Here is a 14,328-nt window from a genome sequence, read left to right as displayed (position 1 = left end):
ATAATGAAGTGGGTATAATAGAAAATGGGGATAAATTTTGTACATGATTTTTTTTATTTGTATTTTTATATTTTTGTTCATATACTTATCTAAGAATTGTATACTTAATCAAATGGTAAATTAAATAATTTTTTTAGAAAACAGAAAAGAATTTTCTAAATTTCTGATTTTATTATTTTAATTAATGTTTTTTATTAATTTAATTTTTATTATTTTTAAATAAAATGCATATAAATTTTAAAAATTAGAAATTAAAAAATATTTTGATGAACCAAAAGAATTTGTAATCTTTAGTAAAAAAATCATTAATATTTATGTGATAATATATGGAACCAGTCACTAAATTTATACTATTGGGAATTAGAGAATATATATATATATACACATACATATTCTAACACGGTTAGAACTCCCGTGGTGTATGCATTGGAAAAGTGAAACTGGTGTTGATTAGTGCTTGGGCTTTTCCATTTCTGGATAATGAGAAGAGTAGTAAATACGTACCTTAAATAAATGATATTGTATTTCCAAAGAGTTAACCCTAAGAGTCTAAACCTGTCTCGACTCGACACAGCATATAAATCCCCACAAGATGAAACGATGGGTATACCCCGAAACTCCATCAAACCAAAAATGGCTACTTATAATATTGTTTCTTGTGGAGTCACCGTGAAAACCACGGTGACAAACAGCGCCACTTTTACCGACGACTACATTACTGAGCTCGTTCTCTCCTGCAACCATGTCACGCCATTGATCGGCCTGGATGTGAGGTCTGCTCGTTCTGGTGTCACCGGCGAAATGAAGGCTGCGACGCTGACGCTATGTTCAGGGTCTAGGTGCATCATAATTCAACTTACCAACATGGATTCAATTCCTGATTCCTTGATTAGTTTTCTTTCTGCTCCACTATTTCACTTTGTTGGAATATGGGAGAGCCTGGCAATACTTGAAAAGGATTATGGGATTGTTTGTAGGAATGTGATTGAGCTTGACCCTTTCTTATTTTCTTTGGTAGTTGCTCTTGAGATTAAGGTCGAATCCAAGCCATCGAGTGTTATGATGGGAAATTGGGGCGCTGGGAATTTGAGTATGGAGCAAATTCAGGCTGTTACTTTTTTGGCTCACAGCTTTTTCGAGTGTGGAAAATTTTTCTTTACCTGATACATAATATTTATATATATATATATATATATATGTATTTGGGCGCGAGTGTGCATGTGGATTAGCTAGTAATTAAACATATATTGTGTCTCTGTATGCATCTATGCATGCATGTATCTATGTGGGTTGAAGTCATTTAGGAACTTGGAGGTGTCTGGTGTGGTAATGAATATATATGTTACGTCTTGCTGATAGGAATGATATAGTAAATTCAGAAGTTTATGCTTTGATCTTTCATTTTTATATTTTTGTTTCAGTAAACGAGCTGTGAGTATAAAAGCTTTTTATACATAATTTTTTAGTGAGATTTTTATATATAATTATTGAAAAGGGTGATAATTTTCGCGTCCATGATAAGGGCCATGCTCTTCTCGTCCATTTTCAATTGGAATACTTGCAAATTATTCTATTTTCTTAGCAAATTTAGTAAATCCATGCCCCAAAAAAAATATATATATATATATTGCTTTCAACTTAAAAAAAGGAATTTTTGTCAAAGCTGGCTGCATAGTCGCTGACTTTAACCCTTACCCACATAACCATCAGGCTAGGCCATCTTATTGTTCTTCATCTTCTTAAAAATGTTAAAGTATATACACACACAAATATACACTATTTATCTATCAACGCGTATATATAAACATACGTAGAGAGAGAGAGAGAGAGAGAGAGAGAGAGAGAGAATGGGAGGCACTTGTAACGTGCACGAAAATATCTTGATTTCACAGTGTATTCACCGAAAGAAACTTATCAAGAGGTTGTCTTCTGACCATGGTACTTCACTGATCAGTATGACATCCTGTGGAAAAAAATTGTTCTCGCCAAGATCCATTCTTACAACTCTTCGAACTGTATTATAAAAGTAATTATCTATTTCTTGCAGTATAATGTAATAATAATTATAATACTGTGAGGTTCGAAGAAAAATAGAGTTTAACAAAATATGACAATACTTTTTAAGTACAGAATATCTAATCCTGACTCAAGCTCTTTTATTTGTCCCTCATTGGTTTGCACTTGCCCTAAATTCATCAGATTTGTAGAACACCAGGATGAGTTTGAACGAGTTTCACTTGCTTGGTAAGTATAAACTAGTGCTTCGGCATGCAAACATAAAAGCAACACACAGTCATGCAATAAATGCATTACATTAGAAAGAATTACCATGAATTACTAAAAATTTCATAACACTATACTATTTTATTGTGAACTGATTTTAATAATATTCTATCATTTTTTTCATATTATTCTCCTTTGTATTTTAACTATTATAGTGTATATATTCTTAAAATATCATATCAATTAATTAAAACTGATTATTTTTAGTCATTTTCTTTTCCTGTATCTTTTTATAATATTTATTATATTTTCTATTTATCTGTACTTATGTATAATGGTGTTCTTTTATTTCTTAAATTACATCTCATAAGGACTTACCTAATATACACATTCACAAGTCATAGACTTAACACATACACGTTTATATATTTCTCATACATTTTTTTACACATAGGGTTCATAACACATTTTATTTACGATGTCGTTCATATTGGTATTAGGGCAAGACACAAAGAATTTCCCTCACTACATGGACAGTGCATTCACTAGGGGACCCACATCACATCACACATATTTATCTACATCTGAATTAGGTTCATATCATCCATCCATGAGTGGGGTACACCACATATCTCGGTCGAATTTCAGCTATACATATACATTCTCCCTCCTTAATATACGATTAAACAAATTGAGTTTTCTCACAATCCACAACTCTCTTTCTCTTATAATTATTCTAAAGTTTCCTCATTTCCTATCTTAATATTTGTTTCTACCTTACCATTTTTGTTATTATATCTTAATTCATTTTTATCTTATTTTTTTACTAAAATTTCTTAATTTATTTTACTTCTTTGTTTCAGATTTATAGATTATCCTTCAATTAACTAAATATTTTATTCTCTTTATATATATTTTTTTATTTCGTTATTATGTATTTTCTATTTGTAACCCTCTTAAATTGTCAAGTTTGTTATTAAAATTCTTAACTTAGGTATCAAATTCCTCAGTTTCATTATTCTCTCTTGTCCTATTAATTTCATTTCTTGACATTTCGCTGGATGCTTCCCGCTTCCCCTCACTTTAGCTTTTTCCTTCACAAATCTATTTTGTTCTAATCATTTTTATTATTAATAATTTAAGCCCCTTTTAAAATCAGAATTTGTTCAAGTGTTGCACACAATTTTGAAGCATTGTATATTTCTGATACCATACACGTCCTCATTCGTCATCAACTTCAATTCAATGGCAGATCTCATATTTCGGTTTAGAAGCCATTGTATCTCACAGGTATGCTCTTCCCCCTCCATTCATTCCAAGTAGACATCGCCTTTTGAAATTACCCTGAGGCACCTTGTCGAGCTCTACATAAATCTTTTTCTTGCACGGATTGAAACAAAACATATTCTTAGACCATATTCTTTCCTCTATTCTTCCCCTCAGTTTCCACAAGTTTTTCATCATATCAATAAGAAATCCCTGCCACAGTTCTATATACATGCTTTATCTCCTTTTTATTTCTCTGTGCAAAAGCAGAGTCAACATACAATTCAATCCTTGTAAGGATCCCAAGAGGGGTTAGTCCTCCTTATGCATGCTTAAATAAAAGTGTTTTGGCTCAACAAAGAGGCCAGATTTAGTAACTTAATACACAAAACAAACATATATATATATATATATATATGCTACTACCTTAAATCTAAATGTACATTACACTTGATGCTCTTGCACAAGATGAAGCTTGCTCATTATGTCATCTAATGCTTGTTGCGTAGCCTTGTATCGATCTTGAGATTTTCTTCCTTCCTCAACAACCTGCACAATGCATTTGTACAAATGATCATACCTGTGCACTGGATTATTAGTATCAATACTAGTGCAGCTTTGATCAAGAACTTGAACACGCTTGATATCTTTTCTCCACCGCGGAAGAATATATTGAGATGGGATTTCCTCGATGCCATTTTGCTTAAGCACATAGAGCGCATGCCTGCATAAATACCCCCTGTAATTGAACAAACCACAAATGCAGGCCACCTCCATCTCGGTCGCGTTATACAAAACCTCAAAATCCCTCGTTTCTCTTCTATTTCCGTCACCCTCAGCCTCTTCCTTTACAACATATGTTACGATTGGGCCATCAACATGTCCTTGTCTTGTGCTAAAACATGAAAACATTCCTTCCACCTCTCTTTCAAACTTCCTAACTATGTTATTCGTGTACAATTTTGAAATCTGCAAATCATAATAACATCTTGATTTCAACATAACACTCGTATTTTTTGAATCCATGTCTTCCAAGACTTCTAGCTGACGATTTGTCTGTAAGCCTTGATCATATTTATTTAAAAACTCTTTCAATGAGGTATGTTTATCAAGATAACCTTCAAAAAATGAAACCACAACCTCATTTTGCTGGGTGGGAAATGCTCCAGCCAGAAATGTATCCTTCAGATAAACTGGAACCCACCGTTTACGATCTTCATATAATGTTTGAACCCATTTGTTATCCTTAATTCCATACAGTTGGATCATATCTTCCCATAAAGTTTCGAATTCCTCTGGCCTCAAAGAATAATAAACTGCTCTATTCAATGCTGTTCTAATTGCTTCATAATCAGAAAAACCTCCCAGCTTCACAGGAACTTTACCAGTGATATGTGATAAACATAGACAATGACAAGCTCTAGGAAAAACATCTGCAACAGTGGTGTCTAGAATTCTACACTGATCAGTAATGATAACCTGCGGGGGGCGTCCTAGCATGCAGGTGAGCCACACCCTAAACAACCATGTATATGATTCTACAGTCTCCCCGGCAACCAAACCACAACCCAAGAGCACAGACTGTCCATGATGATTCACTCCAATAAATGATACAAGTGGGACTTCATATTTGTTTGTCAAACAAGAAGAGTCAATCATAATTACATCGCTGAAATAATGATATGCAACCCTAGACATTGCATCCATCCAGAGCAAATTCCTCAAATAGCCTTTCTCATTGATATCAACCACATAGAAGAAATTAGGATCCATCAATTGTGAGTGCAAAAAGTAATTTTGAATAGCTTGAGCATCTCCTTCCTTGAGCTTCAATTGGTTGTAGTGAACATCATTGCTGAATTCTCTATTATCAACATCTATAGCCCCATTGTTCTCTGCATCAACAACCATCGTTCGGAAGAGCCTAATCTTTTGTGCTTCTTCCGGACCATCTAAGTGCAATGTTCTTTTAGTTCCAATACCTATGTGCTTATGGGATTTGTAAAACTTTCCACTTGCTGGGCTAATCAAGTGATTGTGCTCAAGCTCAGCCTCAATAATTCTCCATCTTCTATTTTCCATCAACCTGAACTTTATCATTGCAGGACAGCCAGTCCTGGTTTCTGGTCTTGGTCGGTTTGCTTCACTCTTTTTCTTGAAGCCTGCACTACTGCAGCTGAGTTTTCCTCTGTATCTCTCTTTACTCTTTCTATACCATGTGTTGCTTACTCTGACACCAAACCCTTGTTCCTTGGCATAGCAGTTGTAGAAGAAATATACATCTTCGTAAGACTCAAATTCCATTCCAACAGCTGGAGGCAGCGGATTCTCTCCTTGAATTACACTAGTTTGACCGACATATTCTACTATTCCACAGTCTCCTTCAATTTCAAATTCATCAACATCATCATCGATTGGCTCAGTGTTAAGAGAAACTTCATCCATCTAAGAGAGAATTGAATTAACAATGTTAGCAAAACCAGGGAGGAAACAGAGAGAGAGAGAGAATAAGAGAAATAAACAAGTAATGACTCCACAACCAAACATTTTATTTAAAGATCATAAATATTGTATCTCTTTTCTCTTGTGATTAATAAAAATAAGGACACCCTACAGAAAATACATTCCTCCAACCTGAGCCTGTTAATAGGTTCTTCAAGAAATATGCAACTTAAGCTGATGTATAGCCCTTTCTTTACCCATGAGAACAAAATTATAAAGAACCTAAGCACTACTGCAACAGTTAATCAAATTCCAGTCACCAGTTACTGCAACTGGATCAATTTCAATTGCCGTAACACTTATTTTGCAGCAAATGCAACCAAAGGAATTAAATAGGCACAACAAGAGACCTGTAATGAAATATTGCAAAAGAAAACTGCATATCTCGATTAGGTCATGAAAGTAATAAAATAACTCTTCCCTATTTAATTTAAGGGAAAAAAAACTCATTTCTGCAGTGACGGTAAAATAACTGCAACAAAGAACAACCTTTAGTAGATACAGCTATAACAAGTTTCAAAAGAAAGAATTTGACTATTTGAGCCACAGCATTGGATCTATTACTTCAGGAAATATTATAATGTTTTCCTGAATGTGATACAATTTCCCTTGTTCAACTGAAACTTATACTTCCGTGAAGTAAAAGCACCACCCCAAAATACCAAGGTACTCAACAACACAGTTCCCAGATTAGGGAATAACAATGTTATATAGGTTGTTTGGAACAAATTTAGAAATTCTATCAAAAACAGCTAGAAATTTAGACCTATTTAACTAGTCCCTAAAAATTTTATTAGAAATACATAAAACTCAAGCTTGTAGAAAATTTCAAGAAGCATTTGAATAATATATTCTAGATTCCATCAATTTATGCAATTTTGAATCCATTACTCTTATTCCACTACGCCAAACATAGCCATATTAGTTTCTAAGCGAGAATATTGTTAGAGGCTAGTAGTGTTTTATCTATTAACTTACAGTCCTTGATTTTTAGTCTAAAAATTAAAAGCTGAATCACAATCTACACCACAAGATGGGTGTTTAACACCTTCCAACCTTCTAAAATTTCAAGCCCAAATCTGGATAAAGACTGGTGCATATTTTTCGCGTCTAATCTTGCCTATAATAAGGTTAGCGCTGACTCTCCCTTTCTTTCTTAAAAATTAAATTAAATTTTCGCAGAGTCCATTTGCCACTGCATTGCATGGGTTCTGACAGGAGGGAAGTGGGGGAAGAAGAAGGGAAGGGAAGGAAAAGGGGAGGACAAGAGCTCAAGGACAAAGATTGGTGAAGGATAGGAAAGGAGGAGAGTTGAAAACGGTCCATGAACATTTGATTTTATTTTCAGAAAGATAGGAAGAGTCACCACAACTGCTATTATATGTAACATTAGAAGCCAAAAATATGCACTGATTTTCATCCAGATTCTGGGTCAAAATTTTACAAGGTGGTAGGGTGTTAGGCACCACCTTTTGGTATACAGTTAGATTTTAATTTTTAGACAAAAATTCAAGATCTGCAAGATAATAGATAACGGAATAGTCCAAGAAGCAAAAGTAAATACACTCAATTTACACACAAAAAAAAAAAAAAAAAAAAAAAACTCAACAAGCACAATGTGACCTCTTGAGGACCCTAAGATGATTCCTCCTCGTTTATAAGAAGGTTGAACATTTAATCATGCCAAAAGCTCAAGAAACGGCATTGGTGGATTACCTAATAATGCCATTTCCGACCCAAGCCAACTTTCTCATTTATGATCAAGTCATTAATATCAAACAAATGTTAGCATTCAAATTCTGGATAGCATATTAACAATGTCTAAGATAAACATTTTTATAATTAAAAAAAGAAGATTCTCCAGTGACTTCTATGTCTAAGGTACCAAACATGAATATAAACCAGAAAATGAACTTTCCAGAGTAAGACCCATCCAATCAGTTCACTTTTCTCATCTGAAACTCGTAAACAGCCATGGATTTAGAGAAAACAGTGACCAAGAGGCAAAAAGAGAGGATATGCACACCTTGGCAGGAAATTGTCAACTGGTTTTAGCTCACTTTTGGACCTCAAAACATGATCAAAAGAAACATACTCCAGTAACAATAAGATCTAGGAAAAATGGAAAGTATTTGCCCCAAACAGAAAAGGAGAGAAAAAGAAAAAGGAACCCAAAGAATAATAATAGTAATAATAATAATAATAGCAGCAATAATAACAACAATAATAATAAACATAATCAAAGAGCAAACAAGGTCTGCAAGACACTCCAGAAAGAAACAGAGAAACAATGCCACTTTTCATAACATAATTTTCATAATGCATTGCTTCCATATACTGATTCTGGCACTAAGATCCTGGCATCAAGATGCATTTTTTTGGGAAGCAGGTTTAGAGATCAGGCTCGCAACAGATTTAAAAACTTCATGCGGGCGGGCAACACACCAAAACTGACCCTTTGAAAAAATCTTTAGGCAGACTCACAGCAGATCAAGACTCAAAGCTATCAAACCAGAAGCCAAAAACTTCTGATCTGGACCAGAACTTTGACCTCAGGATCCAACATTTCAAAATTACATTCTCTAGAGGTTTCTCATTTGCAGCAGGAAGGAGTTTCTGCCATTTTTCAAAACCGATTCAGAAACAAATATGCAATACTTGGTAAGGGGAAAAAACTCCAAATGGGAGCAGAATGACCAATGCAGGAAAAATGCACCAAAACTGTTGTGTGTCAAACAGAAACTTGGCAGCCTATTTCTCATGCATTTGCAACATATGCAACATATGCAACAATTGCTTGAAGATGATTAAATACTAATCCCGAGACCTAAACAGCAAGAAATCTATTTTTCATAAACTGATCTTGTTGTTGGATAAGAAATGAAAAAGTGCACAACAAATGAACCTAGCAAAAATGAAAATCTTAGCAAAAAGACAACTATATTTTTATTTTTAACAAAAGGGGACAGAATTCTAAAGCAGGATACAGTGAACAAGACACACTCTCGATATTAAAATTGGAGCGATGGAATTTGACTCTAGCAGGCTTTATTTGCATGTAGGAGCCAAGTCTATTAAGGCAGGAAAAAAGGAATCTGGAATGCTTTGCATATCAAACTCAAACAAATTGTATTTACCACCCAAGAATTGCATCTAATAGATAATTCTGCTTAAATTAAAGCGTCATCCTGCCTCAAGCACAAAAATGACAGCGGATCACATCCTCTTGTAATTCCATCAAAGAGCTTCATGTTTATCAGTTTGCGGACTATATCAACATACTCTTTCTCTTTCATAAACTTGTAGGAACCAACATGTTCACAGCATTTTTTTGGATTTATGTAGAGTCATAAAATCCGTTTATCACATTAAGTTCTCACCAATTAAGCCATGCCATTGAGCTATCACTAAAACACACAGTGATAAAATCTTTAAGTTCCACAGAAATTTACCTACCATAAATGAGTCAGCCTAATAATGGAATTATGTAACTTCACATTCTGTTTGTTCGCTATTCTGTTCTTCCCTTTCAATTCCGTCGCTTGTTTCACCTCCGTTTTCCTTCTCTCTTTTGCTTTATTCACTCACTCTAGTTGTTCCCTTGAAGGAAACAGGAAGAGGCGCTAGGTTTTCTTTCCTGTAAGCTCTCGGCCACTCTTACTCGAAGAAGCCCTCGGTTATTCCTTTTCTAGAGGACTTGAATGCTCTCTTCTTCTTCTTCAACAGACCTCCAGTAAAATGATGTCCTCGAGCGTCGTTCTCTTCAGTCGATTCCCTCTGTTGAGACTGCCAAGACTCCTTGTTTTCCGGCTTACCAAATCGGATCCATTCCCTTTTCCTCTCATGGAGATTCATTCTTCTGGTTTTTAAGAAGAAGGGAAGAGAAGAGAAGGGAGACAATGGGAAAGAGAGGGGATGAAGAGAGTAGGCCTGACTTGGGCCTGAAATGGGCCGGACCTCCTCCTTTTATAACTTTCTCTCTCTTTTACTTTCGTGTTCTTTTTACTTTTTGTTTTTTTATTTTTTTATTTTTTAAATCTTTTTTTTGGTATGATACTAATAATAATGGCTAAAATAATAACCGTGCTAAATAATAATAATAAATAATTCATTAATAATACTAATAATAATAATAATAATAATAAAATTTTATTCGAAACAAAATTAGAGTACATATGCTTTCTTGATGATCTCGAGAGAGGGTTTCCTCTATGATCTTTTCATCATGATTGTTAGATTCATGCTCTTTTACTCCAATTATTCCATATTAACGAGCAAATTAAATATATTTAAATATATATTTAATTTTTAAAATTTTATTAACATTTAGTAATTTTAATTTTGTTTTGACATTCATATTTATAATTTGATTTTTATAAATAAAATTTTAATATTTTAATGTTAATGTAGGATATTTTATAATTACATATGCAAACAAATAAATAATTCAATTAATATTATTTAAGAAATAAATAATTCTTATATTATTTTTTATTAATTCAATATCCATAATTATTTAAATCAAACAAAACAGTTTCCTACTTTTCAAGTTATAACATTTCATACAATTATTTTTACCCAACACAAAATAATTTTTTCATTCCATGTGATATTCCTTGTTATGCATTTGAAGAATAAAAGATAATTAAATATTATTTTATAAATAAAATTAACTCATTTGTTTGCCCAAAATGTATGAGGCAACCCAAGAGGGAGGTGAATTAGGTTTCTAAAAATTTAACTAATTTTAACTTACAATAATAATTATAATAATAATACAGAGATAATTAGTACAACCCAACAAGTGATGAATATTTCAAGAAAATAACTTGATTGATGTTTTAAGTTCTTAAATTAAGTATTTTTAAATTTATGATAAGATGAATAATTATTAAATATTTTCAATAAATATAATTTATGTTATGATAATGAATTCAAATATATTAAAAGATTAAATTAAATAAATACACAAGATCAAACTTATTACTCAAATAAAAATCAATTTATAACTTGTAAATCAAATTCAATATATAAATTTAAGAGATAAGGGATGAGAATTTGTAAACTCGATTTTTAGCGAGGTTCGTCCTCGTCACTCACGTGCACCTATGTCATCTCTTTAAGTCAACTACTTGAGTATTTTTACTATTTTATCAAATTCTTACAAGTATTTAGTTTTTAAGTGTTGAACTTCACATTTTACAAATGCTAATTTAAAGTGTTTAGTTTCATCATTCAAGTATTTTTCTTAAATACTCAACTTTTTTTTTTTTAACCAAAAGGTCATCACACTACTCCTTGCAAATCCCAAAGTACATACAATAAAAAACTTTAACTCTCTCACATGGATACAAAGTACAAGAAGAAACTCAAAAAGTTATAAGAGGGGATACACTCTTCGAGAGTTTTGCTCACAATAACTCTTGCAAAATAACTATCTTTTCGAACTTTAAATATATGAAAGAATAATTTAAAGTAAGATTTCACAAAATGAAGATTTTTACATTAAAACTCAATAAGAAGATAGTATATGTAACGGCCCTGGAAATTAAAAGAAAATGTATATATTTATTCTAAGTGCGGAAGCAAAATAAAATAGATTATGATTAACATCCCTTACACAATAACCAAAACGAATTAAACGTATGAAAGAATAAACTAACTTAAAAGAAATATTATGAATGAATGCTATAAGGAAAACTAATAAATTCTTTGGCTTCTACTCGTCGTCTTCCTGCAGAACGGGCTCAGGAACCAAGCCCTACTGATCTGAAATGGTTAAGTAAGGAATGACCTACACTAGCCCAGTAAAGACATCGCACTATCTCACTGTCACAGAAGTAAAGGTTGGTAGAAAACAAAAACGACCAATGGAGCATAATTTATAACAAACTCATTTATCAATAATAAAACTCTCTACTGTCCACTTACTTCGGTGAGATTCATGAAAATAATTATATCATAAATATTATAAGATCACGCACACTCTGTAACATAACACATATCATGCTTTTGTATTTCAATCATCAGGCAACAAATTTCATCTTTTATCAGCCTATTAGTATCCATGGGGATCCATAGGGGGTCCCCGTTACACGTGAATCATTCACATTAATAACTTAATTCCAGGGCCATCTCCATACCCTGTCCGGTATGGGCGCTAAAACCATAAACCTCAATACCCCGTTCGATATGAGAGTGAAACGGGTCGTCCCCATACCCCGTTCGGTATGGGCGTCAAAACACATAAAGTCTCAATACCCCGTCCGATATGAGAGACCACGTTCCTGGTAGGGTTCCCTATGGACCCGGTCCGTCCACCATCTCCCAGGATATCTAGTGAGACTGTCGACTTATCCACTTATAAATTTACATACTATCCTTATTTTTCTCAGTCTCAATTACCCAATAAATATAAATACATAACCCAGCACACTAAATAAGGCAACACAACATCGAGTTCACAATAATTAAAATCATAATAGATTAAATAGTTATTCATGCATACGGAACCACAGAATAAACAATCAGATACTATACTGCATTTAGACTGTAAAATACATCAAACAGAAACAGACCGACAAATACATCAAGTTCGGGCCCCATTAGCAATCTTAATTAATTATACATATCTATAAATTCATAAAATACCGTTTAATCATTTATTAAGCTTTAATGCCATGATAGGAAATAGGGTGAGAGATCCTTACTTGTTTCAGAGTATGAAATCGGGTTCTCACTGCGCCCTACGGGCAGTCTCTAGAATCCTTGAATTTTTTTCTGAAAACTGAAACACACTTCCGGTACCTGCACATGTCCCCAAAAAATCCCAAATCAGACCTAGGGCCTTTTCGGCCAATTTTGGAATTCCAGCACGGCGGCTCCGCCGTGCTCCAGCAATGGCGCCACCGCCCATGACGGCGATCCACCTCGTGTTGGCTGTTTTTAGCCGAATTCGGCCAAACTTGCATTGATTCCTGTGACAAAACACCCTTAGGGCCCTCGGTGGGCCAAAAAATTCCAAAAAAGCGAGACTTACCGGTGGCGAAGCTCTCGGGTACAACGGCTCCTCCAGCGCGAGTTGCAATTTCGTGTTTTGCTCCGGTCAACCTGTAGAGAAAAGGACGGTGATCACAGTGGTATAAAAATTACATCGAACGGGAACCGAGAAAGGCCTCATCGGAGGCAAAAACTGAGGAAACCCGCGGCGGCGCTATTGGACTTCGACGGTATTTTCCGATAATCGGCTGGTGGTTTGGCTCCGATTTGGCCACAGGGAGGTTCAGCATCAAAAAATGAGCCAAGGGGAGAAATTTTACCTCGTTTGGCAGCCAGAAAATCCTCCGTTGCGGCGGCCGATTCCTCCGTTGGCTAGGTCATCTTCTCCGGCGAGGGTTCTGGCGGCTAGGGTTTGGGATTGGGTGTGGATGCGATTATTTATAACCCTCCCCTTTCAATTTGAGCCGTCCATCATGATTTAATTTGGGTCGTCCGATCGCGATTAAATTAGAAATAAATCTGAGTTGTCCATCGCGATGCGATCTGGGCCGTCCGTGCATGATCAAATCTGGACCGTCCGCACGCGTGATATCTGGGCCGTCCACGCGCACCTTTGATCTGGACCGTCCATGCGCGTGGGAACGGATCTGGGTCGTCCGATCGCGCTCACGCGGATTGTCTACGTGTCTTCGTCCCGCGTGGTCTTCTGCGTCAGTGTCCCTGCCACACGGCGCCTCTTGGTTGGCCGGGGCTGCTGATCGGCCTGTTGACGCGACTGCTGACGTGGCGCTATTTTTCTAAATTGCGTTTTGACTCCCGATTTTTTATTTTCTTTTCAAAAACACCCTCATAATCCAAAATTTCACCATTTTTTTCTCAAATTCAATTTCAATTAAATCCCAAAAATAATTTTATCTCATTTTATTATTATTATTATTATTTATTTCTATTAAATTAAATTAAATTAAATTAAAACCTTATAAATTAATTATTAAAATAAAATAAAATAAACAAAATTCCAAAATAAAATAAAATAAAATAAAAATAAAAATAAAAGAAAAATCTTTGGGTATTACAGTATATTTTACAAATGATTAAATCAAGTTTTCGTTTTAAAGTCTCCGAAAATTGTTTAAAAGATGAATATATAGACAGTGTCTAAAAGTTTAAAGAAATTTTTAAATACTACTTCAAAAATCTTTCATTTGATAGAAGATAGTAATATAAAATATAAGGAGATTTATAGTTTTGAAGTTAAGAGAATGCAAAGAGTTTTTTCCTCTCAAAATTTAAATGTAGCTATTTAAAATCATAAAAAATAATGTAGATTAAAATCCT

At 34.2% G+C, this 14,328-nt stretch overlaps 2 protein-coding genes across 3 annotated transcripts; one reads left to right on the top strand and one right to left on the bottom strand.

Moving 5' to 3' along the window:
- The first annotated feature begins 633 nt into the window (after positions 1-633).
- LOC110807579 (uncharacterized) lies at positions 634-1,164 on the top strand. The gene has a single exon (XM_022032749.2). The coding sequence runs from the start codon at positions 634-636 to the stop codon at positions 1,162-1,164; it is 531 nt and encodes a 176-aa protein (XP_021888441.2).
- Positions 1,165-3,711: 2,547 nt separating this feature from the next.
- On the bottom strand, positions 3,712-9,886 carry LOC110807577 (protein FAR1-RELATED SEQUENCE 6-like). 2 transcript variants are annotated; one of them, XM_022032744.2, is made up of 2 exons: positions 9,444-9,886; positions 3,712-5,934 (listed from the first exon to the last, which is right to left on the bottom strand). In XM_022032744.2, the coding sequence occupies exon 2, from the start codon at positions 5,932-5,934 to the stop codon at positions 3,934-3,936; it is 2,001 nt and encodes a 666-aa protein (XP_021888436.2). In that variant the 5' UTR covers positions 9,444-9,886; the 3' UTR covers positions 3,712-3,933. The 2 variants fall into 2 exon arrangements, with proteins under 2 accessions (XP_021888436.2, XP_021888435.2); XM_022032743.2 differs by having other exon boundaries at positions 9,448-9,885.
- Between the last annotated feature and the right edge of the window lie 4,442 nt (positions 9,887-14,328).

This window comes from Carica papaya, chromosome 5 (assembly GCF_054855325.1).
Source record: "Carica papaya isolate Zhongbai chromosome 5, ASM5485532v1, whole genome shotgun sequence".
NCBI classification, from domain to species: domain Eukaryota; kingdom Viridiplantae; phylum Streptophyta; class Magnoliopsida; order Brassicales; family Caricaceae; genus Carica; species Carica papaya.
The sequence above is the reverse complement of the archived record's forward strand: the minus strand, read 5'-3'. Positions and strand labels throughout refer to the sequence as shown.

Excerpts from the sequence above, each read along its gene's own strand:
- LOC110807579 (XM_022032749.2), top strand. The coding sequence starts at position 634 with ATGGCTACTTATAATATTGTTTCTTGTGGAGTCACCGTGAAAACCACG.